Source organism: Myxine glutinosa, chromosome 7 (assembly GCF_964187855.1).
Source record: "Myxine glutinosa chromosome 7, kmMyxGlut1.1, whole genome shotgun sequence".
In the NCBI taxonomy this organism is placed as follows: domain Eukaryota; kingdom Metazoa; phylum Chordata; class Myxini; order Myxiniformes; family Myxinidae; genus Myxine; species Myxine glutinosa.
In genome coordinates this window covers 181,437,751-181,460,942 of record NC_136267.1, presented here as the reverse complement: position 1 = coordinate 181,460,942, position 23,192 = coordinate 181,437,751, and the positions used below count along the sequence as shown (strand labels likewise).

Sequence of the window (23,192 nt, the reverse complement as noted above, 5' to 3'; positions counted from 1 at the left end):
TAATGCCATGGCTTGCAAAAGCAGCCTGAATGGTGTCCACAAATCGCTAGATATGGTAAATTTTGTCACTCAAAATTGAGTGACAATTTTGGACATCACTCCAGGTTTGGACATTATTTAGTCTACAGCATCCAATCCTCATATCCAAATCCAGATTTTGATTATATGCTTCAATGATGTAATGATATAATCGATCATGTTTCCAAGGCAAGGCACGTTTGAGTAGGAGGAAACAAAATGGTGGCTTAAGAACCCAACGAGGTGCAGTGGGCTGACCAAGATGGCGGGCCGCCATATTGGTAAGCCAACACCTCGGTTTTTTTTCCATTATGAGCACCTCGTTAACGATCTTCAAAAAGGGTGTTATAACACACAAACACCCAGTTTTTATCCTTGCAATCTGTTGGAGGTCCAGGTGTATGCATGCAAAGTTTGGAGCCGCTAGGTTTCATGGTTTTGGAGTTATAGAGGAGATAGCCCAGGAGCATTAGCCAAAAATGAAGGGGAAACCTAGAAGAAATTAGTACAAAGCTGATTTTCTGCACAGAGCTCCAGAATGTAATGTGGATACCCACAGTACAAAGTCCCACGAGTCCCACCTTGTGGCATTTTCAAAATTCAAGATGGCCGCCGGTTAGATGGAAAATGCATAAATTGCGATAACTTCAGCCTAGAACCTCATAAAAGTATACTTTTTATGTCTAAATATATTTTTTAGCACACTAGGATTTTAATAGAATATATTTCAGTGACCTCAGATAATGATATGTAGATATAATCCAAGATGGCTGACAAAATGGTATTGCATGTGTTACTCCTACAGGTGAGGAACCGGCCACTACCAGTAGAGAGGGAGTTGACAAAAATGTTGCCCAAACTGGTCAATTTGGACAAGTGCCAATCAAAGTGTACAAAAAGAAAACTGCACCAGGGTTCACGTCCATCAAAATAGGGCCCAATGAACCTCCCAAATCCAAACCACCCCTCCTCAAATTATCTGAATGCTTGGATAATATCTGGTTAGTAAGCTTCTCTCTGGGTATCCCTGTGGCACAATGTCCGTCATGGAGTGGCTTTATGCAATGTGCTGTGAAGGGAGAAAATCACGAAATGAGTAAGATTCATATTCTGCCATTCATTAACCAGGATCCATCTCAACCTGACACCATCTATTCTGCTTTGTGTTTCGCCCAGAAGCTGTCTGAAAAGTATGGACTGGGTCTTTGTCCTGTCACATTTGACCAACCCCTCTATATCAAGGCAGCTGAAATTGTGAAATCCTCTCACCCAGGTCTGAAGAATATTGTTGTAAGACTTGGGGGTTTTCATCTACTCATGTCATATATGGGAGCAATTGGATATGTAATGGGTGGTAGTGGTTTAGAGGATCTGTGGGAGACCGTGTATGCTCCAAACACTGTGATTCATATGATGACAGGTCATGCATGTGCTCATGCACTCTGCGCTCATCTTTTGTCTTCAGTTGCCATAATGTCAAAATTACTTGACCAATCTGAATGTCTCAGTGGTGTGGATCTGCCCCCATCTTAAGGCTATTCACAAAGCCTTGCTGAATGGGAAATGCCCCACGTCAAGTGTGGAAGATGAGGAATGTGTCAACCAGCTCAGTGATATCATGGATGCTCTCATGGTAAAGGCAGAAAAGCAAGGTAGAACCGGTAAACTATTGATTGAATATTTGAAGCAAGTGTCCATGATCAGGCGTTTCATCCGAGCAGAGCGCACTGGGGATTGGGACTTGCATCTGCAGGCAGTCAGTGAAATGATCCCCCTGTTCCATGCTGCTGGTCACCTTGCATATGCTAAGTCTGCCCACCTCTACCTTGACCAGATGAAAGACCTTGAAAGTACCATGTCTTCAGTGCAGTTCTATAACTACACAGAAAGAGGGTTCTTCACCATTCAACGGACAGAAAAGTTCTGGAGTGGCAATTTCAGCGACCAGACAATCGAACAAAATGTGATGCGATTGCTGAAAACATCTGGCGGTCTGGCTCATGGTCGTGGAATCACAGACAGCACAATAGCCAAATGGGTTCATGCCATGCCCCGATGTATCCCAATTTGTGATGCGTTGGAAGATTTCACTGGGGTTCATAGTCACACGTCTGACCAGCATGTGGACCTGCGCGCCAGCAGCACAGCTCGTGACAGGAAAGACTACGAGACTTTCTTGCAGTGGCTGGAAGTGCACTCTCCGTTCTCATATGGAGAACATGACTCCCTAGTCAATATAGCAAGTGGGGTGGTTGCCGGCAAAAATGTAAATGCAGATCAAGCGGTTACGGTTGGCACCAAGGCAGCTTCGGCGATGACGGGCAAAACGTATGCCGACGTGAAGTTAAAACGAAACGATCGAGTGACTAGTATCAATGGTGACAGAAACAAGATCACTGTTTGCGGTGTTGAGGTGGAGGTGAATAGCACATTACTATTCCTAAGGGTCACATGCGTGATCAAGGAGAGTGCTGAAATGGAGGGATATCTCCTTCATGAATTTGCCAAACAACCACCGTCCTTGTTCGATAAAGGGCTTATGAGAAAGAATGTGAAGAGTGGCCTGGCAAGTATCCTGTAGTCTAAAGTGAGTGTCCACCTCAGCCTTCCTGATGGAGCACTCTTCATCCTCGATGGGGGTCACCTCCTTCAAAGCTTGCCCTGGCCTGAGAATGCCACATATGATCAGGTCTGTGACCACTACGTTTTGTACGTACTTGAACATTATGGGATGCAGACCATAATCGTGTTTGATGGGTATGGCAGTGACTCATCGACAAAAGTAGCAGAACAGCAGCGACGAGCACAACAGAACACATCAGCTGATATTCTGTTTGAGCTGGAAATGAAAACCACCACAAGAAAAAAAGCATTTTTGGGTAAAGGCAAGAACAAGGATCGACTGATTAAAAAGATGATGGAAAAATTTGCAGCCAAAGGTGTGAATGTCAAGCAGAGCACTGCAGATGCAGATTGCCTGATTGTATCAACGGCCATGGACACTGCCAAAGCAGATACAGCACCGGTTGTTGTTGTGGGGACCGATACCGATTTGCTTGTGATGCTGGTAGCACAAGCTACCACAGACATGGACCATTGGATGGAACGGCAAAACACCCTCCTTGTTCTTTGCTCTTTGGATGGAACCCATTGCAACTGCACTCTAGAGGGGCAATTCAGGCAGCCTTCCAGAACATCAAGCAACACCTGATGTTTGTGCATTCAATAACAGGATGTGATACCGTCTCTGCCCTCTACAATCAAGGGAAGAGGAAAGGCTCTTGCAGTGTTGGATAATGGTGACAACTGGGATTGCCTGGGTGTTTTCTCTCGATCTAAAAGCACTCAACAAGAAATAGCGAGAGTAGGAGAGCTGTTTCTGCTGAAGCTGTATGGAGCAGCTCGATCGAAGTCACTGGACAAACACCGATATCTCATGTACTTCCGATCAATCCATAGAACATCTTTGACGTCATCTGGTTTCAAGCTGGAATCACTCCCACCTACTTCGGCAGCTACCAAATTCCACAGCTACAGAGCATACCATGCTGTTCAGCAGTGGCAGGGGAATGAACTGCTGCCAACTGAGTGGGGGTGGCAGTACAGAGAGGGACTACTTGTTCCAATCGAGACTGATAGGCCTGTCGCCCCTGAGAAAGTGCTGAAAATGATATCTTGTGGATGCAACGCGGGGTGTGGAAAACGATGCACTTGCTACAAGTCTGATCTGGAGTGTACCTTCTTGTGTACTGTTTGTAATGGCCATAATTGCAAAAACTCACAGGACATTGATTTAGAGGGTGATAACAGTGTTTAAGTCAGGAATAAGAAAAGTGACATTCAGTTAACACGGTACTGTCCAAAACACTAGAATCAGGTTGGGATGACTGGGATCAAAGAGTTGGTCTGCTTTTGTGTCGTATTGTAATTAAATGTCAAATCCCCATGTGTTGTTTACCTCTTGCAGGCCTTGTGGTCACAATGTGAAACATTTTGCATTAAATAAAATAATAGCAAATTAAACTTATCATGATTTTGATGTTTTTTTGCATTACAGCAGCGGCAATTTTGTCAGCCATCTTGGATTATATCTACATATCATTATCTGAGGTCACTGAAATATATTCTATTAAAATCCTAATGTGCTAAAACATATATTTAGCCACGAAAAGTACACTTTTATGAGGTTCTAGGCAGAAGTTATCCATATTTATGTATTTTCCATCCAACCGGCGGCCATCTTGAATTTTGAAAATGCCACAAGGTGGGACTCGTGGGACTTTATATTGTGGGCATCCACATGGTATTCTGAAGCTCTGTGCAAAAAATCAGCTTTCTGCTAATTTCTTCTAGGTCCTAACCTAATGCTCCTGGGCTAAGACAGATGGATGGACGGATGGACACTTTCTTTTATTATTATAAATTTGATAATTATATGGTGGTACAGGCATTGTGTTCCGTGACCTTGAACTAATTGCAACAAAAAGTTATCTCACTTGCATCATACCTCGGAAGGTGACCTCTGTGACAAGCAAAAGGTCTTAAGAAATCCTGCAAGGGGAAAATCTTGAAATCAGTAATTCTTTTATTTTTCGGATTGTGCTAATGCATATGAAGGAATTTTCAGATCCACAATGCTGTTAGACACACGCACACACCATCAGGTGTCGATCTCCTCGTTGTGCAGAAGGCTGTGGAATCTGCTACGGTCACAAACAGTGTGGTGGTTCATGATGACACTGACTTCCTCGTCATACTGTGCTAACAGAAAAGCTTAGAGTCTCATGACCTATTTCTCTGCCCAGAGCAGAAGAACACAAAGAACCTTCACATCTGGAACATCAAGGTGGTCAAGGAACAGCTTGGTCTGAATATATGCAAACACATCCTCTTCCTCCATGCTGTCCTTAGATGTGACACAACATCTCACCTCTACAGGATCGGGAATGGAGCTTCCCTCAATAAATTCAGCCAAGCCGTCACTTCTGTGAGCCAACTGAGGTGTTTGTCTCATGCAGCTCCAAAATCATCGGTAGAAGCTGACTGTACATCAAAGCCTTGGTGATCCTCTACAATGGGAAATCCAGTGAAAAGCAAGACTCTCTGCAGCACAAGCTGTTCTGTGAAAATGTGGCTTCCAGCACATCACATTCATCCACAGAGCTTGCCACCTACATCAGCAGCAGAAAAGTACCAAAGCCACCTTGTGTACTTTCATGTTGAAGAGTGGAAGGGATCTGGGGATAGACTCCTTGCAAAAGAGTGGGGATGGTGGAAGAGTGATGGGGAGCTTGTCCCTCTCCAGATAGACCTAGCTCCTGCCCCTGAGGAGCTACTATGGTTCATCAGGTGCAAATGCCAGACCAATTGCAGCCGCTTGAGGTGCACATGCAAGAAGTTTGACATTGAGTGCACTCCTGCTTGTGGAAACTGCAGTAGATCTGGTTGTACAAACACAACACAGCTGGCATTTGGTGAAGATGAAGATGATGAAATTGTTGACTATTGAATGAATCTTGTACATTGATACAGGTTACTCATGGTTGGGAGATGCTGACAATATGGCAACGACTCATCTTCTGTGCAGATCTGATCTTCTCTTCTCTTGCATAATATGTACAATGTACATGTTCACTTTGAGGTTCTCTCCAGACTTTTTTGTATTCTAAAAGCTCTCAGTATTGTGAAGGTTCTCAGTATTATGCTTGCCATTTGGTGTGATGTTTTACCATCAATAGTCCTGCTAGTTGATGTTCAACATTTGTAGCCTCTCCTCATTGAAAGCCTCTCCTCATTGAAAGCCTCTCCTCATTGAAAGCCTCTCCTCATTGAAAGACACATGAAAGCCCGCTTGGAGTTTGCAAAAAAGCAGCTAAAGGACTCAGACTGTGAGAAACAAGATTCTGTGGTCTGATGAAACCAAGATTGAACTGTTTGGCTTCCGTCTGGCCACGCTGCCATAAAGCCCAGATCGGTGGAGTGTTGCAGTGATGGTTGTCCTTCTGGAAGTTTCTCCCATCTCCACACAGGATCTCTGGAGCTCAGCCAGAGTGACCATCGGGTTCTTGGTCACCTCTGTTACCAAGGCCCTTCTCCCCCGATTGCTCAGTTCTAAACTTCTTCCATTTAAGAAGTATGGAGGCCACTGTGCTCTTGGGAACCTTCAATGCAGCAGAATTTTTTCTTGGAGGCTTCCCCAGATCTGTGCCTCGACACAATCCTGTCTCTGAGCTCTGCAGGTAGTTCCTTCGACCTCATGGCTTAGTTTTTGCTCTGATATGCATTGTCAGCCGTGAGACCTTATATAGACAGGTGTGTGCCTTTCCAAATCATGTCCAATCAATTGAATTTACCACAGGTGGACTCCAATCAAGGTGTAGAAACATCTCAGATGATCAAGAGAAATGGGAGGCACCTGAGCTAAATTTCAAGTGTCAAAGCAAAGGGTATGAATACTTATGTCAATGTGATATTTCAGTTTTTTCTTTTTAATAAATTTGCAAAACTTTCTAAAATACTGTTTTCTCTTTGTCATTATGGGGTATTGAGTGTAGATTGATGAGGGAAAAAATGAATTTAAACGATTTCAGCATAAGGCTGCAACATAACAAAATGTGAAAAAAGTGAAGGGGTCTGAATACTTTCTGAATGCACTGTATCTCAGTACGTATCTTATTATTGCTTGTTATTTCATTCTTTTAGTTTTAAAATTTTTATCTATCGGCTGGGACTGCCTCTTTGTCCTTCAAACCCCGAACTGCTTGCCAACAGTTTCAATAAAAAAAATCATTGGCCAACAGTCCACTGAAACGACTAGATAGGCTTTAACATGTTTAAAGAAGTCTGAAATGCGTAAAATGACATTTTTGGGTGGAAATGAGGAAAAATAAGAATAACATCATATTCCAGTGATTCTCACAGGTTTGCCCTTCTAGGATCCCCTAAGCCTTTTATACGTGATAGAGGACATATTCAAGAGTATAAAACAGCAGAGATACTTTTTGTTACAGTTTATTCAAGGTAAACTAAATATTTTTCATAAAACACCTGTAATATATGACATTCATTTACATATGATGTTTAAATATGCACGTTTATTCATATGCGATATTTATATTTGGAACATATTATTGCAATGTGATAACCTTTCATAAAATTAAGGGGTCATATATTGTGTTTTCCACAAGTCCTATTCTACCTCACCAGATATTTTGAATAAGACCAAGACCCACCTTTTAATCACATTCCAGAGCTTCATGCCATCATCACGGAAGTGGAAGTTGGGTAAGTCATCAACCCCACGGTTTTCCAAATTTTTTGGAAAGCAAAGAAAGTCGTAGTTGAAGTCCTTGAAGATATTTGTCTTCAGTTGGAGATATTCCTCTCTGCCAAATGTGGAATACTGTAGGACATGGAGAAATGTTATGTTGATGTGTTAATTTCAAGAAAAAGAAACAATAAAGTGCTGAAAAAAACCCCGAGGTTTTATGATTTATTTGGTTACTTTACTCAGAATGTACAAATATACTTCAATTTTATAAATATTTTTACTCAGAACAAATGCCTGATTGTTGATATTGTTACGTTTGCGTAAGGGGGTAGACAGTGATTACTTTAGTCCAGGTAGATTTGTATAGGTAGGTGCTCCGAATGTCGTGTAGAAACCTTGATGTAATAAGTACTTGCTTAGACCGTCTGTTCGGATTAAGCTTGTATATTTGTCCCCATCACTGGGGTGCGGGGCATGTTATTTAGCTCAGGGATTTGGTTAATTACTTGTGTGTTGTTCCCTCTGTAATTTAACCCTTTGTCCCTTATGGCACCGCATTAGACACTAGCTAGAATCGCGCATTTAATGGCACTAATTAAAAAGCCGACTGGAGTCAGGACATTGAGCGCTGCCGCTGACAACCCCAACTTGGATGGCACACATAGGTCGGGCAGGCGGAGGCCACGCCCAGGGGTGCCGTGAGTGGTCAAGGTTTTGATTGATGGGAAGGACTGGTATGGAGCAACTCACTGATTAGTGAAACACGACCGATGACATCAGAGAGCGGCGTGTAAAGTAGTTGAAGCGGCAGACATTTGGCCCTTCTTGTTCTGGATGCCATAGTGAATTGTCGTGATTGCTCCTCTCCTCCCCCTTCTCGGTTTTGGGTCTGGCAGTATCGTTGTGGGCCAGCATCTCCTCCTCGTTCTTCTGTTGGTCTGGCGTCAGGGCGTTGAGCGAACATTCCCTCTTGCACCTTTCATTCATTCATTCATTCATTCACCTCTCGTTCCAAAAGCGATAGTGCACGGGGAGGATTCATCGTGAGCATCCGTGTTCCGGCATCGGGCTGGTGGACGTGAGGCGGAAAATCCCGGGATGGAGAGCTGCGGTTTTCCCCAAGCAAGAACGACGAGCTGCGCGACAACTCCTGTTTGCTTTGCGCGCGAGGCCCGGAGTGAAGGAACGCTCGGTGATGCCTAGCAGCACGCAAACGAGCGGGCTGCGGCCTTCTTCCCGCCAAGAACAGAGCCGAGTCCGGACTGCGCGCTCGGGACTGACGATTCTTGACGAGACCCCCCCCCCCCCCCCCACCAGTGATCAGAGCTCAGTGTACGAAATAACCACACCTAGTTATTTTATATATCGTTATCTTTCCCTGTGTAGGTGTTTCAAGTCTGTTTGTGGGAACGTCACGTTTAGGAATTTAGTTTATCGTGCGTTTCTTTGTTACCGGCATTTATTTAAATAAACCTGTTTCTTTTTGTACATTTAATAACCGTGTCGTGTGAGTTTATTTTTTGCAGGTTTGAGGACTGCCGGTGGGATATTTTCAGGTAAGTGCTCTTCAGCATCCTCCTCCTCCTCCCCCCCCCCCCCCACCCCCCCAATTTTTAACTGAACGCTTCGGAGTTAAAGCTCGTTCGGCCTTCCGTCCTACCCTAAGGTATTGTTGAAGAAAAATTAATTATTTGCATACGTAATTCGTGTAATTGAATGGATTTTCCTGAGCTTCGACCTGTTGTTGCAAACACTTAAGTTTTAATTGTTTTAATTGCTTGCTTGAGCTCCATTAATACATATAGCAATCAGCTTTAATTGTGTTCTATATAACTTACTAGCCGAGCAACTATTTACTCAGGGCTTTTGAACTGACAGGTCATAAATTAGGCTAAAGGCAAACGGTTGTTCAGGGCAACCTGCCTGCTCGGATCAGTTCCAGAGTTTGGCTTAAGTTTCCACTCGACAAGTTCGAAGCAGTTAAAAGGAATAGTTTCTTTTAATTAAAATATTATAGAACATCTATCTATAATTCCGCTAATCTCTGTGTGTTTGTGTGTTTGTGTGTTTGTGTGCTTGTGTGTTTGTGTGTTTGTCTGTGACCGCTGTTTCTCGACAACCACGGGTCCGATATACTTGAAACTTGCCAGGTATATTGCTGGGGACACGAGGATGTGCCTTTTCAAGGTTTGAAATTAATCGGACAAGTAGTTACCGAGCTATGGCGATTTAGCCGTTCGCCGTTCGCTTTGGCGTTGCGAATGGACCAAACCATTTCATGTAAATAGAGGGGGGGGGGGGGGGGGGTTCTGTGGTCGTTGCGAATGGACCAAACCATTTCATGTAAATAGAGGGGGGGGGATTGTCACCGTACTCGCAAGCCGTTCGCCGTTCGCTTTGGCGTTGCGAATGGACCAAACCATTTCATGGACCAAACCATTTCATGGACCAAACCATTTCATGTAAATAGAGGGGGGGGGGGGGATTGTCACCGTACTCGCACCCACGTACCCACGTACCCACGTACGGGCATTGCACCCACGTACGGGCATGCCCTAGTATATATGATGATGATAATCTGCAAACAGTTATGTATTTAGACTCCAATGTAATACAAGTTTTAATAAATGTTTTGGAAGTTTGGAAAGAAAAGGACTTCTCAAACTCATCACTGAACACTGGTCAAGGTTGGACCAGCCTCCATAAGTTTGTCCACACCTGGTGAGCCGATAATTAAAATTACAAAACATTATTTTTCTCCAAAGGACCGTTTAGGATTTCATGTTACCTTTGAAAAGGATCTTAAACGTTTCCTCATATATCAAATGATTTAGTCTATAGAACAAACATTTAATTATTAACAAGCGTATAAGCCTATAATAGTAGTTCTTAAGCTATTATTAATAAGTGTTGAGTTTGTACAAGGTTGTAGATTATCACTTGGCAACGACACTGAAGGAATGCTGTTCCCGAGGGAAATCGAATGAATGTACACTTTCTTTCTTTTTGACACTGGAATCAATCCTATTTAATTCAGTACACATTTGCTTTATGTTACAACTGTATTCTTCACAATTACTGAGAATTGTACTTTCTGTGATCCGAATTCCCTTCCCAAGCTGATTGGAGTGGGCCACAATCCTGTCTTCATCACGAACCCAGTTGTTATCTTAAAAGTCACACAACTTGTTTACACTGAATTGCAAGGCAGACCAGACGAAATGCTGCTGCCTTCATTGTTCATTTGTAAAAGTTTCTTGAATCTCTTGCAACTTTTCTTATCTCGTTCCCCCATCCCCCGAACTAAGTTCCTCCCTCTCTCTCTCCTCCCCTCAGCCCCCACCCCATTGTCCTTGTTCTTCACAAAAGTATAAGAAGACTGTGCTGCACCAATGCCTCAGGATTTTGCTTAGGAATTGTTGTGTGTGTGTGTGTGTGTTCTTTTTGGATTTGGATTCTTGCCAAGTGGTTTTCTGCATTCCTTTGACGTATATCTTCCTTGTAACCAAAGCGAAGTCCTCCACGTTTCATTAAAAATCAGTCGATTGTCTTCTGAACAGTTTGGACAATTAATTATTGAGTCTTCTCAATCATTCAAGGCTAAATGAATTCCCTAACAGTATTCATCAAGGGTAGTCACACGACAATATGTATAATAATACATATCAAAAATCAGGTGATTCATCCATAACTACAAAATCATGACACCTAGCAGCCCGAAACGTTGCATGCATACTTCGGGATCTCCAAGGGAGTGTAACACTGAAAACTGAGTGTTTGGGTACATTTAAAGACTCCTTTTATACCTGGTGTTGGCCTTATGGTTAGAGCGGCGGGCTTGGGATCCTAAGGTCCTGAGTTTGAATCCCGTTCAGCTGTTGAATTAATACCAGGTGGGGTTGATACAGCCTGTCATCATTCCGAGGTCGGCAAAATGAGCACCAGGGTACTGGGTCCTCTCTCAAGGAGGTTGGTGACAGGATTTGCACTCTGGCCGCCGTAAAAACACCTCATTCCGAAGCACACACAGTGGTGTGTGTCGGACTGGTACATATAATCAAGCACACAGCCATGCAATCTCCATAGACAAACATTGGCACTAGAATGGGCCACACTGAAGAGCTCAGTGACTTTCAACGTGGCACCGTCATAGGATGCCACCTTTCTAAAGTCGGTTCCTCAAATTTCTGCCCTGCTAGAGCTGCTCTGGTCAACTGTGAGTGCTGTTATTGTGAAGTGTAAACGTCTTGGGGCAACAACAGCTCAGCCACGAAGTGGGAGGCCACACAAGGTCACAGAACGGGATCGCCGAGTGCTGAAGCACGCAGAGCGTAAAAATCGTCTGTCCTTGTAGTCAGGTTCACCATGTTAACAAATATAATTTCATTCAAAATTTTGGGAGATTAGCAAACCTGTACATTTTTGGAATCATCAGAGCATGGAGAATCCGAAAATCAATGTTGGCATTTGCACAGACACAGATTTTGGATTTTCAAAATGGCTGCCATAAAATACATATTTTGCGCTATCTCGGCTTCGAGTCAACCTAGAAACTTAATTAAATATGCTAATCCTATGTTTTCTGGGTCAAGGAATCCAATAAAGTCCTCAAAATAGAGCTCAGGATTCTAGAAAAGCAACAAAAAAAGGTAATTGAAAACCATTGTCTTTGTATTTGTGATATAACTGTATTACATAATACATGATATTGCAAGTCCTTTGAAGTTATAGGTATGGGTTTATAAAGCAAGAAAGCAGCCTTGTTAGTATCAGATTGAACTATAAGTCCGATACACAGGATCTATTAGGTCTATACCGTTCAGGAATATGCTTTTACAGATCTTCATCACTGTCCTGAGTGGCATTTTCGCAAAGGTGTCTACGCAAATGCCAACATTAATTTTTGGATTACTCATGCTCTGAATATTCCAAAAATGTATAGTTTTGCTAATCTCCAAAAATTTTGAACGAAAAAACCTGACTATTGGTTGCAACACTCACTGACGAGTTCCAAACTGTGTCTGGAAGCAACTTCAGCACAACAACTCTTCATCGGGAGCTTCATGGAATAGGTTTCCATGGCTGAGCAGCCGCACACAAGCCTCATATCACCATGCGCAATGCCAGGCGTCGACTGGAGTGGTGTGAAGCTCGCCGCCATTGGACTCTGGAGCAGTGGAAACGTATTCTCTGGAGTGATGAATCACGCTTCACCATCTGGCAGACCGATGGACAAATCTGCATTTGGCGGATACCAGGAGAACGCTACCTACCCGAATGCATAGACCCAACTGTAAAATTAGATGGAGGAGGAATAATGGTCTGGGGCTGTTTTTCATGGTTCGGGCTAGGCCCCTTAGTTCCAGTGAAGGGAAATATTAATGCGACAGCATACAATGACATTCGAGACGATTGTGTGCTTTCACCTTTGCGGCAACAGTTTGTGGAAGGCCCTTTCCTGTTTCAGCATGACAGTTCCCCCGTGCACAAATCGAGGTCCATTCAGAAATGGTTTGTTGAGATCAGTGTGGAAGAACTTGACTGGCCAACACAGAGCCCTGATCTCAACCCCATCGAACACCTTTGGGATGAATTGGAATGCCGACTGCGAGTCAGGCCTAATCGCCCCACATCAGTGCCGTCCTCACGAATGCTCTTGTGGCTGAATGGACGCAAATCCCCACAGCAATGTTCCAACATCTAGTGGAAAGCCTTCACAGAAGAGGGGAGAAGGGCCTTGCTAATAGAGGTGACCAAGAACGCGATGGTCACTCTGGCTGAGCTCCAGAGATCCTGTGTGGAGATGGGAGAAACTTCCAGAAGGACAACCATCACTGCAACACTCTACCGATCTGGGCTTTATGGCAGAGTGGCCATACGGAAGCCTCTCCTCAGTGAAAGACACATGAAAGCCCGCTTGGAGTTTACAAAAAAGCACCGAAAGGACTCTCAGACTGTGAGAAACAAGATTTTGTGGTCTGATGAAACCAAGATTGAACTGTTTGGCGTATATATAAATACAATGAACTGTGTGTGTGTATGTATGTATGTATATATATATATATATATATTGTTGCGAATATGGAATTTGGCCTCCATATCCGCTTGTAAATATTCCCCTATTTTCTCCAATACTCCCCAACTTTCCCCAATCCCCCATTCCCTAGTCCCATTGCATGTAAATAACAATCAGTAGAGCCGACCTTCCCCTTATTCCCCCATTAAATGTCGTGCCCAGGTCCACCGCACCACACGTAGACAACTTTCGGACATCTTCCTAGTTATTCTTATTCTATGTCAGTTAAGGCCTCGTCTCCATTAATTATGACTCTTCGTTGCACCAGAATGTGATTATATGGCATCAGTAGTGAGTTTAGGACCTTTCCCATACCTCCTTCCATCTTCTTCCCCAACAATTACAACAACAACAGAGGAGATGGCGGCGGAGCGGGGGAGGATGCGTCCTCACACCGGCTCGATTAGCGCCATAGACCATGCGCTCCACGGGGTTACCACGAAGGGGCTCCTTGTCAGCTCCTCGTCAAGGGCGGAGCCTGGTAAACCCCCCGCACGCACCCAATGAGAAGCAACGTGCCGATTCCACGAGGCGGAGCTAACGAGCCGAGGGCGTGTCACTCCCCGCCGGATATACGCGGCCCCGCGCCGGATGTGACGTCAGATGCGCACCCAGCTTGGAGAAGGAAAGCCAACTGCGAGCGCTGAGTCAGATGCGCCCCCAGCTTGAGCAGACAAGACGCCATCCGAGCGCTGCGACCTCCCCGCATCTCTGGACCGGACCGAGTCGATTCTGACCTTTGAGCCCAGGTGCACCTGGAGCCATCGCTACCCCGCCTGTCCTTTCCATCAATCCCCGTGTGAGTCAGCTTTGTCCCGTTTATCTGTCGTCTGTTGGGAATAATATAAGATTGTGTCTAAGTGCTTGTCTTTCTATGCTGTCCCTCTTGTAGTTGTAATCTAACCTTCCGCCTTAATATAACCTCCTCCGGAGGTCTTGAGAACTGAACCCCTGGTGTCGTATTGTGTTATTGTAATCCAGCCGGGTGTCTTCTTTTTCTTATTGAGCCAGCATCGCGCGACTTCGTCAACGTCGAGTATAGTCGGGTAATTTGTGCGGACACGACGGCCATTCCGCTCGGCCCACTTTAACATCAAAGTCGTGTCTGTAACAATATATATATATATATATATATATATATATATATATATATATATATATATAATCGTTAGATTAAATAAGACGCGGACGTAGCTTCAGGACGTCGATCTTTAATTGCCGACAAGCTTTCGACCAACAAAGGTCTTCTTCTGAGTCAGCCCCGAGTTCAACACTTCCGTTGAACTCGGGGCTGACTCAGAAGAAGACCTTTGTTGGTCGAAAGCTTGTCGGCAATTAAAGATCGACGTCCTGAAGCTACGTCCGCGTCTTATTTAATCTAACGATTATATATTCAATACAAATGAGACGCCCTGCTCGTACTTTGGAGTTTCTACTATTTCTTACAGTTATATATATATATATATATATATATATATATATATATATATATATATATATATATATATATATCTACAGACTTGGCATTTAATATGGAATTTTTTTTTTGTGGGGGTGAACTTACTTTTCAAGATGTCTTAGAACCAAAAATTCATTGGAATTATGTTGAAATTATTCTAGATTTTGTTAATGTGACCTTTAAAAGAAACAAAAACCACATTTGACATTTCGAAACAAATAAATTGATCCTTGAAAGTGATGTAAACTGATATCGAACTCAATTCATGGGCAGTACTGTGTTAAACTTCTGTACGTTTTCCAGAAGTATCTCTTTATTTTGCACATTAGCCAAATTTTATTTTTAACAAAAACAAAAGTTAAATTACGATTGGGATTACGGACAGTAAAATTACAGTTCAGTACTTCGTGTAACCCACACGAGCATTAAGGAGAGCACGTACACGTTGAGGCATGCTGTTCACGAGATTTGCCAAGGTTTGGACAGGAATCGCTTGCCATGCAGTGACAATAGCCTGCTGCAATTCACACACAGAGGTCGGCTGCTGGTACAAGTGGTCGATTTGACGCGTTAATTCTGCCCACAAGTTCTCTCTCGGATTCATATCCGGGGACATGGCAGGCCACTCCATATGCTCTACACCATGGTCAGCAAGAAAGTGTTGGATCATGCGAGCACGATGAGGCTGTGCATTGTCATCTTGGAAGACAATGTTTCCTCAAAAGGCTGCACGAGCAAATGGAAGCAATGTTTCTTCCAGAATGGCCCTGTACTTGAACTGGTTCAGGTTTCCATTCAGAACAACCAGGTCAGTTTTGCCCCCTGCATGAAAAGCAGCCCAAACGGCCACCCCACCACCTCCAGCTTGGACTCTTGGCACTATACAATCTTTGTTGTAGGCTTCATGCACTTGTCTGCGCACTCGGACGCGGCCATCTTGACGATAGACCAGAAATCTAGACTCGTCACTGAAGATCACGTGATTCCAGTGTCCTGGCTGCCATTGACGGTGCTCTCTGGCCCACTGCAATCGGCGCTGGCGGTGTTGTCTGGTCAGGCGTGGCTTTCTCAGGGGACGCCTGGCACGATAGCCTGCTTGAACCAGTCGTTGGTTGACTAGCCTTCTGGATACAGGCACATTTGTCAGTTGCTGCCACGCAGCCCTAAGCCGATTAGCTGAATTGGTACGGCCATTGTGGACTAACCGGTGCAGCTGGTGGTCATCCCTCCTTGTGGTTCTGCGGGGACGGCCTGGCCTCAGTATTGGAGTAGGGACACCCCTCTGAGCATTTCGTTTCAGGATCTTTGACACCTGACCTTGAGTGATGCCATACTGCCGAGCAATAGCACGCTGTTTCATGCTGTAATTTCGTAAAGCCACCACTCCATGACTAACAGCATTGTCGAGTTGACGGACCATCTCCAGAGGAAGCGGCAGTAACTTTTGGAGACGTGCAGCAGTTGTTTTCCACTAATACAGAACGCAACAACCCTTGTATACCCGACTGTGAAGCCAATCATCAAATGCACCTGTCCGTACATTTTCCCACTCCACCTGTGATAGAATCCTGTTGTTGACTTCTTGCTGCGACAGACAATCAGTGACATGGTTCTTTTAACAAATAAATCACCAAAGTGTAAAAGAAACTCACCAGATTGATATACTGATTTAAGAAAATAAACCCAAGTCAAGAAAAAAAAAAAATTCCATATTAAATGCCAAGTCTGTATATTGTTGTGGATTTGAGAATTGTTGTAAATACCACCCTCTAAGTAGTGTAATGATTCCTTGTAAATATCTCTGTTTTGTGTGTAAAGGTCAAAGGTCGTCCTCTTTGTTACTCCATATATATACACGCAGGCCACCATATACCCTTTTAAATAGTAATTTCTTATTCTATGTAGTTTAAGGCTCTGTTTCCCATTAGTTGACTCTGAATTGCATCAGATGACATAAGGTAGGATCCCTCCGACGCCCCCATGGCATCTTCAAAATGCCAGTAACTTTGGATGGGGTTATTGGCATCACCATCGCCATTCGGATTGCCAACTGCATTCGCGACTCCATTACGCACGCGGTCGGTTCGGAGAATAAAGGCATGGCCCCCACCTCATCATGAAGGGTGGAGCCCCGAACGACCAACCAAGGCTCAGGGGTATGGCTTGGGAGGGTGTGGCCTATATAACCCATTGCCGGGGGCCATCACGAGAGAGGCGGGAGATGCGTGGACCAAGGAGAAGCGTGAAAAGCACATGAGTGGGAGAGAGCACGAACCAAGCGTTCCATGGTGAGGTGCAACCGAAAACGCTGCTTCCACCGAGTCCCTACCGCACGGAGCCCTGACGCACTGCTGTGAACCAACCTGCCGGTGCGCAGTGTACAGCCAAATACTTGGAGCTGCCGGCTCCTCGCTTCCCGCCCGGAGTGGAACTGCACGCTGTGCCCTGTGATTCCACCTGCTCATCCCTCCAGCCGTTCCTGCCTTCATGCCCCGTGTAAGTCTGATTGTCGTCCGTCTTCTGTGTTGTCCTGGGGTTTAAGTAAGTCTGTTTAAGCTAGTGTTGCACTGTGTCTTCTGGTCCTTCCATCCTTTCTGTCTTTATTTTCTTATCCTTCCTTCTCCTTGGTTCTTTTTATTGTGTAAATAATAGTTAGTAATAAATCATATTTGTATTTCCTACCTTCGTTCTTCTTCTTCATGCTCGTCCGGTCGTCTTTGTGATTTCTCCATTGGACACCGGTGGGGCGATTTTGGCCAACGTTTCAGGATCAGGTTTAGTCTCTGCTAATGGTTCGTGCCGTGGTTGCTAAACCGCTCGGCCATTAACATCTGTCCGCGGTCGCGAACGAGGTTGCGCACCTGCCTCTCTGGAGGGAGCTTGTGCAACTTCAGGACTCACGTCGGTCAGTCAAAAACAAGGGGATTAATCCCCCCCTTCCTAAGGGGAAAAAGGCCGACGTAGAGATCCGTAACAATATATATACACACAGTGCATTCAGCCCCCCTTCACTTTTTTCACATTTTGTTATGTTTCAGCCTTATGCTGAAATCGTTTAAATTCAAATTTTTCCCCTCATCAATCTACACTCAATACCCCATAATGGCAAAGAGAAAACAGGATTTTAGAAAGTTTTGCAAATTTAATGAAAATAAAAAACTGAAATATCACATTGACAGAAGTATTCAGACCCTTAACTCAGTACTTAGTTGAAGCACCTTTGGCAGCAATTACAGCCTAGAGTCTTCTTGGGTATGACGCGATAAGCTTTGCACACCTGGATTTGGGGATTTTCTGCCATTCTTCTCTGCAGATCCTCTCAAGCTCTGTCAGGTTGGGTGGGGACCGTCAGTGGACAGCCATTTTCAGATCTCTCCAGAGATGTTCGATTGGGTTCAAGTCAGGGCTCTGGCTGGGCCACTCAAGGACCTTCACGGCGTTGTCCCGAAGCCACTCCTGCATTGGCTTGGCTGTGTGCTTCGGGTCATTGCCCTATTGGAAGGTGAACCTTCGGCCCAGTCTGAGGTCCTGAGCGCTCTGTTTCAGGTTTTCATTAAGGATATCTCTGTACTTTTCTCCGTTCATTGTTCCCTCAACCCTGACCAGTACCCCAGTCCCTGCTGCTGAAAAACACCCCCACAGCATGATGCTGCCACCACCATGCTTCACCGTTGGGATAGTATTGGGCAGGTGATGAGCGGTGCCTGGTTTCCTCCAGACATGACGCTTAGAATTGAGGCCAAACAGTTCAATCTTGGTTTCATCAGACAACAGAATCTTGTTTCTCACAGTCTGAGAGTCCTTTAGGTGCTTTTTTTGCAAACTCCAAGCGGGCTTTCATGTGTCTTTCACCGAGGAGAGGCTTCCGTCTGGCCACTCTGCCATTAAGCCCAGATCGGTGGAGTGTTGCAGCGATGGTTGTCCTTCTGGAAGTTTCTCCCATCTCCACACAGGATCTCTGGAGCTCAGCCAGAGTGACCATAGGGTTCTTGGTCACCTCTCTTACCAAGGCCCTTCTCCCCCGATTGCTCAGTTTGGCCAGGCGGCCAGCTCTAGGAAGAGTCCTGGTTGTTCCAAACTTCTTCCATTTAAGAATTATGGAGGCCACTGTGCTCTTGGGAACCTTCAATGCAGCAGAATTTTTTTTGTAGGCTTCCCCAGATCTGTTCCTCGACACAATCCGGTCTCTGAGCTCTGCAGGCAGTTCCTTCAACCTCATGACTTGGTTTTTCCTCTGATATGCATTGCCAGCTGTGTGACTTTCCAAATCATGTCCAATCAATTGAATTTACCACAGGTGGACTCCAGTCAAGGTGTAGAAACATCTCAAAGATGATCAAGAGAAATGGGAGGCACCTGAGCTAAATTTCAAGTGTCATAGCAAGGGGTATGAATACCTGTGTCAATGTGATATTTCAGGGTTTTTTTTCAAAATAAATTTGCAAAACTTTCTAAAATCCTGTTTTCTCTTTGTCATTTTGGGGTATTGAGTGTAGATTGATGAGGGAAAAATGAATTTAAACGATTTCAGCATGAGGCTGCAACATAAGAAAATGTGAAAAAATTGAAGGGGTCTGAATACTTTCTGAATGCACTGTATATGTGTGTTGTGTTGTCCCGTCCACCAAACTTGTTATGTTATGTGTTATGTGTGTTGCACCGTCCACCAAACAGTGAGGACTCCATCTACATCTCGCTGTCTGATAATATGGACCAAATTCTATCTACCCATCCCAACTCTCTCTTCCTCATATGTGGTGATTTCAATTGTCACCATGCCAGTTGGCTGGGAGTGGGTACCTCTCTCACCAGCCATGGCTCTTCAGCAAAGGACTTCTGTGACTCACTGGGACTGACACAATCTGTCAATTTTCCGCCCCGGATCTCAGTCAACGGAGCATCTTGTCTTCTGGATTTGGTTTTGACTAACTTCCCTGAAAATGTCTGCTGCTCTTCTTCTGCTCGAATCGACTCATCTGATCATGTGCTTGTTAAAGTGGACATCTCTTTGACCATTCTCAGAGAGCCTCCTCAGCGTCGACGAGTCTGGCATTTCAATCAGGCCAACTGGCACGGTCTTCAAGCAGCCATCAATCATCTGGACTGGTCTCCCATCTCTACCGCCTCTGTCATCAACTCATCCTGGGAATTCTTCCAAAGTAAATTGCTAGCTCTCATGCACAGATTTATCCCATCTCGTCTTCAGTTGTCATACCCTTCCTCCCGTCCATGGTACACGGAATCTTGTGGTGAGGCTATTGCCCAGACACAACTTGCTTTCGTCTCCTGGAAAGCAAATCCAACGGAAGGAAATCTCATTTCCTTTCACAAAGCCCGAAACAAGTGTGTGTCGACCCTCAGGAGAGCCAGGAAACAATATCTCCCTGTTCTCAGGACCGAACTCTCTTATCTGTCTCCGTCTTCCAAATCCTGGTGGAGTCTGGTCAAATCTGTTTCTGGTGTTTGTTCCCCCTCCATCCCCTCCCTCACCTCAAACGGCTACACGGCTGACTCCGCACGTGAAAAAGCTGAATGCCTCAACTCTGTGTTTGCCTCTAAATATTGTGTCCCAAACCCATCCCTCTCTGTACCCACTGTACCCAGCTGCTCCTGGACTCTGTGTGCTTTCCTTCTGACAAGGTGGAAAGGTTTCTGTCAACCCCCGACTCTGATTCTGCAACTGGACCTGACGGCATCAGCCCACGGGTCCTAAAATCCTGTTCTTCCGCTCTTTCACTCCCTCTCTCTGTTCTCTTCACCCTCTCTTTCGCTCAAGGTCATCTTCCATCTGCTTGGAAATCTGCCAACATCACCGCTTTGCACAAAAAAGGTGCAAAAACAGATCCCAGCAACTCCAGACCAATCAGCCTTCTCCCAATTATCAGCAAAGTCATGGAATCCATCATTGCTTCAGATATTAAATCTTTCCTCTTCCCCAATGGCTTGATCTCTGATCATCAATTTGGTTTCAGACCTGGTCACTCGACTCTGGACATGCTGCTTCTGCTTTCTCAACAATGGATGGAGGTCCTCAATGCCAAACAGGAAATTAGAGCTGTCTCCCTTGACATATCACATGCCTTCGATATGGTCTGGCACCCCACTCTGCTCACCAAATTCTCCTCTTTTGGTATCCATGGAAATCTGCACGCATGGCTGGCGGACTTCCTCTCTAGTCGTAGTCAACGTGTGGCCCTGAATGGGTTTCTCTCATCTCCTCTTCCTGTTCAGGCTGGAGTTCCCCAAGGCAGTGTTCTGGGCCCTGTGCTTTTTCTGGTCTTCATCAATAATCTCTCCGACTCTCTTGAAAATCCTCTCTATCTCTTTGCTGATGACTCCACTCTCTGTCGCTCCATTCTTCATCCCTCAGATTGGCAGTCTGCAGCCTCCTCACTCTCTGCAGACCTGGACAAAATCACAGACTGGGCAAACAAGTGGAACATGTCTTTCAATCCTGACAAATCCCACACTCTTACGATGTCTCTCCGAAAAGACCGACTGGACAACCCTCCCATCCACTTTCTGAATAATCCTCTCCAAGAAGTTCTGTCACTCAAGCTTTTGGGTCTCACTATCTGCCATGATCTTTCCTGGGAAAACCACATTTCAAATCTGGCCTCCAAAGCCAGTCGCCGACTGGGCATCCTCCGTCGTGCGAAGTCCTTCCTTGGCACACCTGAGCTCCTCACCACATACAAGGCTTTCATCCACAGCTCAATGGAATACTGCTCTCCCCTCTGGGCTGGTGCTCCTGCCTCACACCTAGCTCGTCTTCACGCTGTTGAAACCAAAGCATTCGGAATCATTGGAATCTCCCACGATGAAGCTACCTCCAAGGGCCTCTCACTCACTCACCGCAGGCAGGTTGGTGGTCTTTCCGTCTTCTACCGACTCCTCTCTGGCCTTGCCCCCCCCAACCCCCACAGCTCTCTCTGGGCTTTGTCCCGCAAATATTCCTACAGGTCGAACAAGATCTGCCTGCAACCCTCTTATGGTTAAACTGCCAAAATCAAGACTCTCTGCTCACCTTCACTCCTTCATTCCTCTTTTCTCCCACCTCTGGAACAAACTCCCTCACTCTCTTCAATCCCACTCCACCCTCCAGGTCTTTAAAGCAGCTGTTCACCACCATCTCTTATCTTCCCCCATCCAAAACCTTGATCTTTTCTACCCCCGCTAATTTCACCCCAATTCCACTTTTTTGAAATACCAACTTCTGTCCTGGAAGTCCTTGGTGCCGTTGTGTTTTATACTTCTCCCACCCCCCCCCCCCCCACCCCCTTCCCACGCCTTCTCCCCCCAAGCCCTCTCCCTCCCACACATCTCCCTGCTCTCAAATGTTGTGTTTGTGTGCTTCCCCTTCTCTCCCCATCTTGTCTTCCACTCCCTCTTTTTATATATTTTGTTTGTCTGGTTGATTTGTTTGTGAAGTAAATGTTAGCTCTTTCACGAGCCTCGATTCAGTATACAAAAAAAACAAAAAAAAGAAGTATATATATATATACAGACTTGGCATTTAATATGGAATATTTTTTTTTCCTTGACGGGTTTATTTTCTGAAAGCAGTATATCAATCTGGTGAGTTTCTTTTACCCTTCGATGATGTCTTTGTTGAAAGAACCATGTCACTGATTGTCTTTCACAGCAAGAAGTCAATAACAGGATTATATCACAGGTGGCGTGACAAAATGTAAGGACAGGTACATTTGACGATTGGCTTCACAATCGGGTATATAAGGGTTGTTGCGTTCTGTATTTGTGGAAAACAAGTGCTGCACATCTACAAAAGTTATTGCCGCTTCCTCTGGAGATGGTCCGTCAACTTGACAATGCTGTTTGTCATGGAGTGGTGGCTTTACGAAATTCTGGCATGAAACAGCGTGCTATTGCTCGGCAGTATGGCATCACTCAAGGTCAGGTGTCAAAGATCCTGAAACGAAATGCTCAGAGGGGTGTCCCTACTCCAATACCGAGGCCAGGACGTCCACGCAGAACCACAAGGAGAGATGATCGCCAGCTGCACCGGTTAGTCTTCAATGGCCGTACCAAGTCAGCTAATCGGCTTCGGGCTGAGTGGCAGCAACTGACAAATGTGCCTGTATCCAGAAGGCTAGTCAACCAACGACTGGTTCAAGCAGGCTATCGTGCCAGGCGTCCCCTGTGAAAGCCACGCCTGACCAGACAACACAGCCAGCACCGATTGCAGTGGGCCAGAGAGCACTGTCAATGGCAGCCAGGACACTGGAATCACGTGACCTTCAGTGACGAGTCTAGATTTCTGGCCTATCGTCACGATGGCCGCGTCCGAGTGCGCAGACAAGTGCATGAAGCCCACAACGAAGATTGTATAGTGCCAAGAGTCCAAGCTG

At 45.1% G+C, this 23,192-nt stretch overlaps 1 protein-coding gene across 1 annotated transcript in view; it reads right to left on the bottom strand.

Moving 5' to 3' along the window:
- Nucleotides 1-23,192, bottom strand: part of LOC137415492 (polyunsaturated fatty acid 5-lipoxygenase-like) — a 100,391-nt gene that overhangs the window by 5,368 nt on the left and 71,831 nt on the right. Inside the window, exon 11 of the mRNA XM_078782580.1 lies at nt 7,251-7,420. Within this exon, the coding sequence (XP_078638706.1) occupies nt 7,251-7,420 (170 nt within the window). The remainder of the gene's footprint in view (nt 1-7,250; nt 7,421-23,192) is intronic.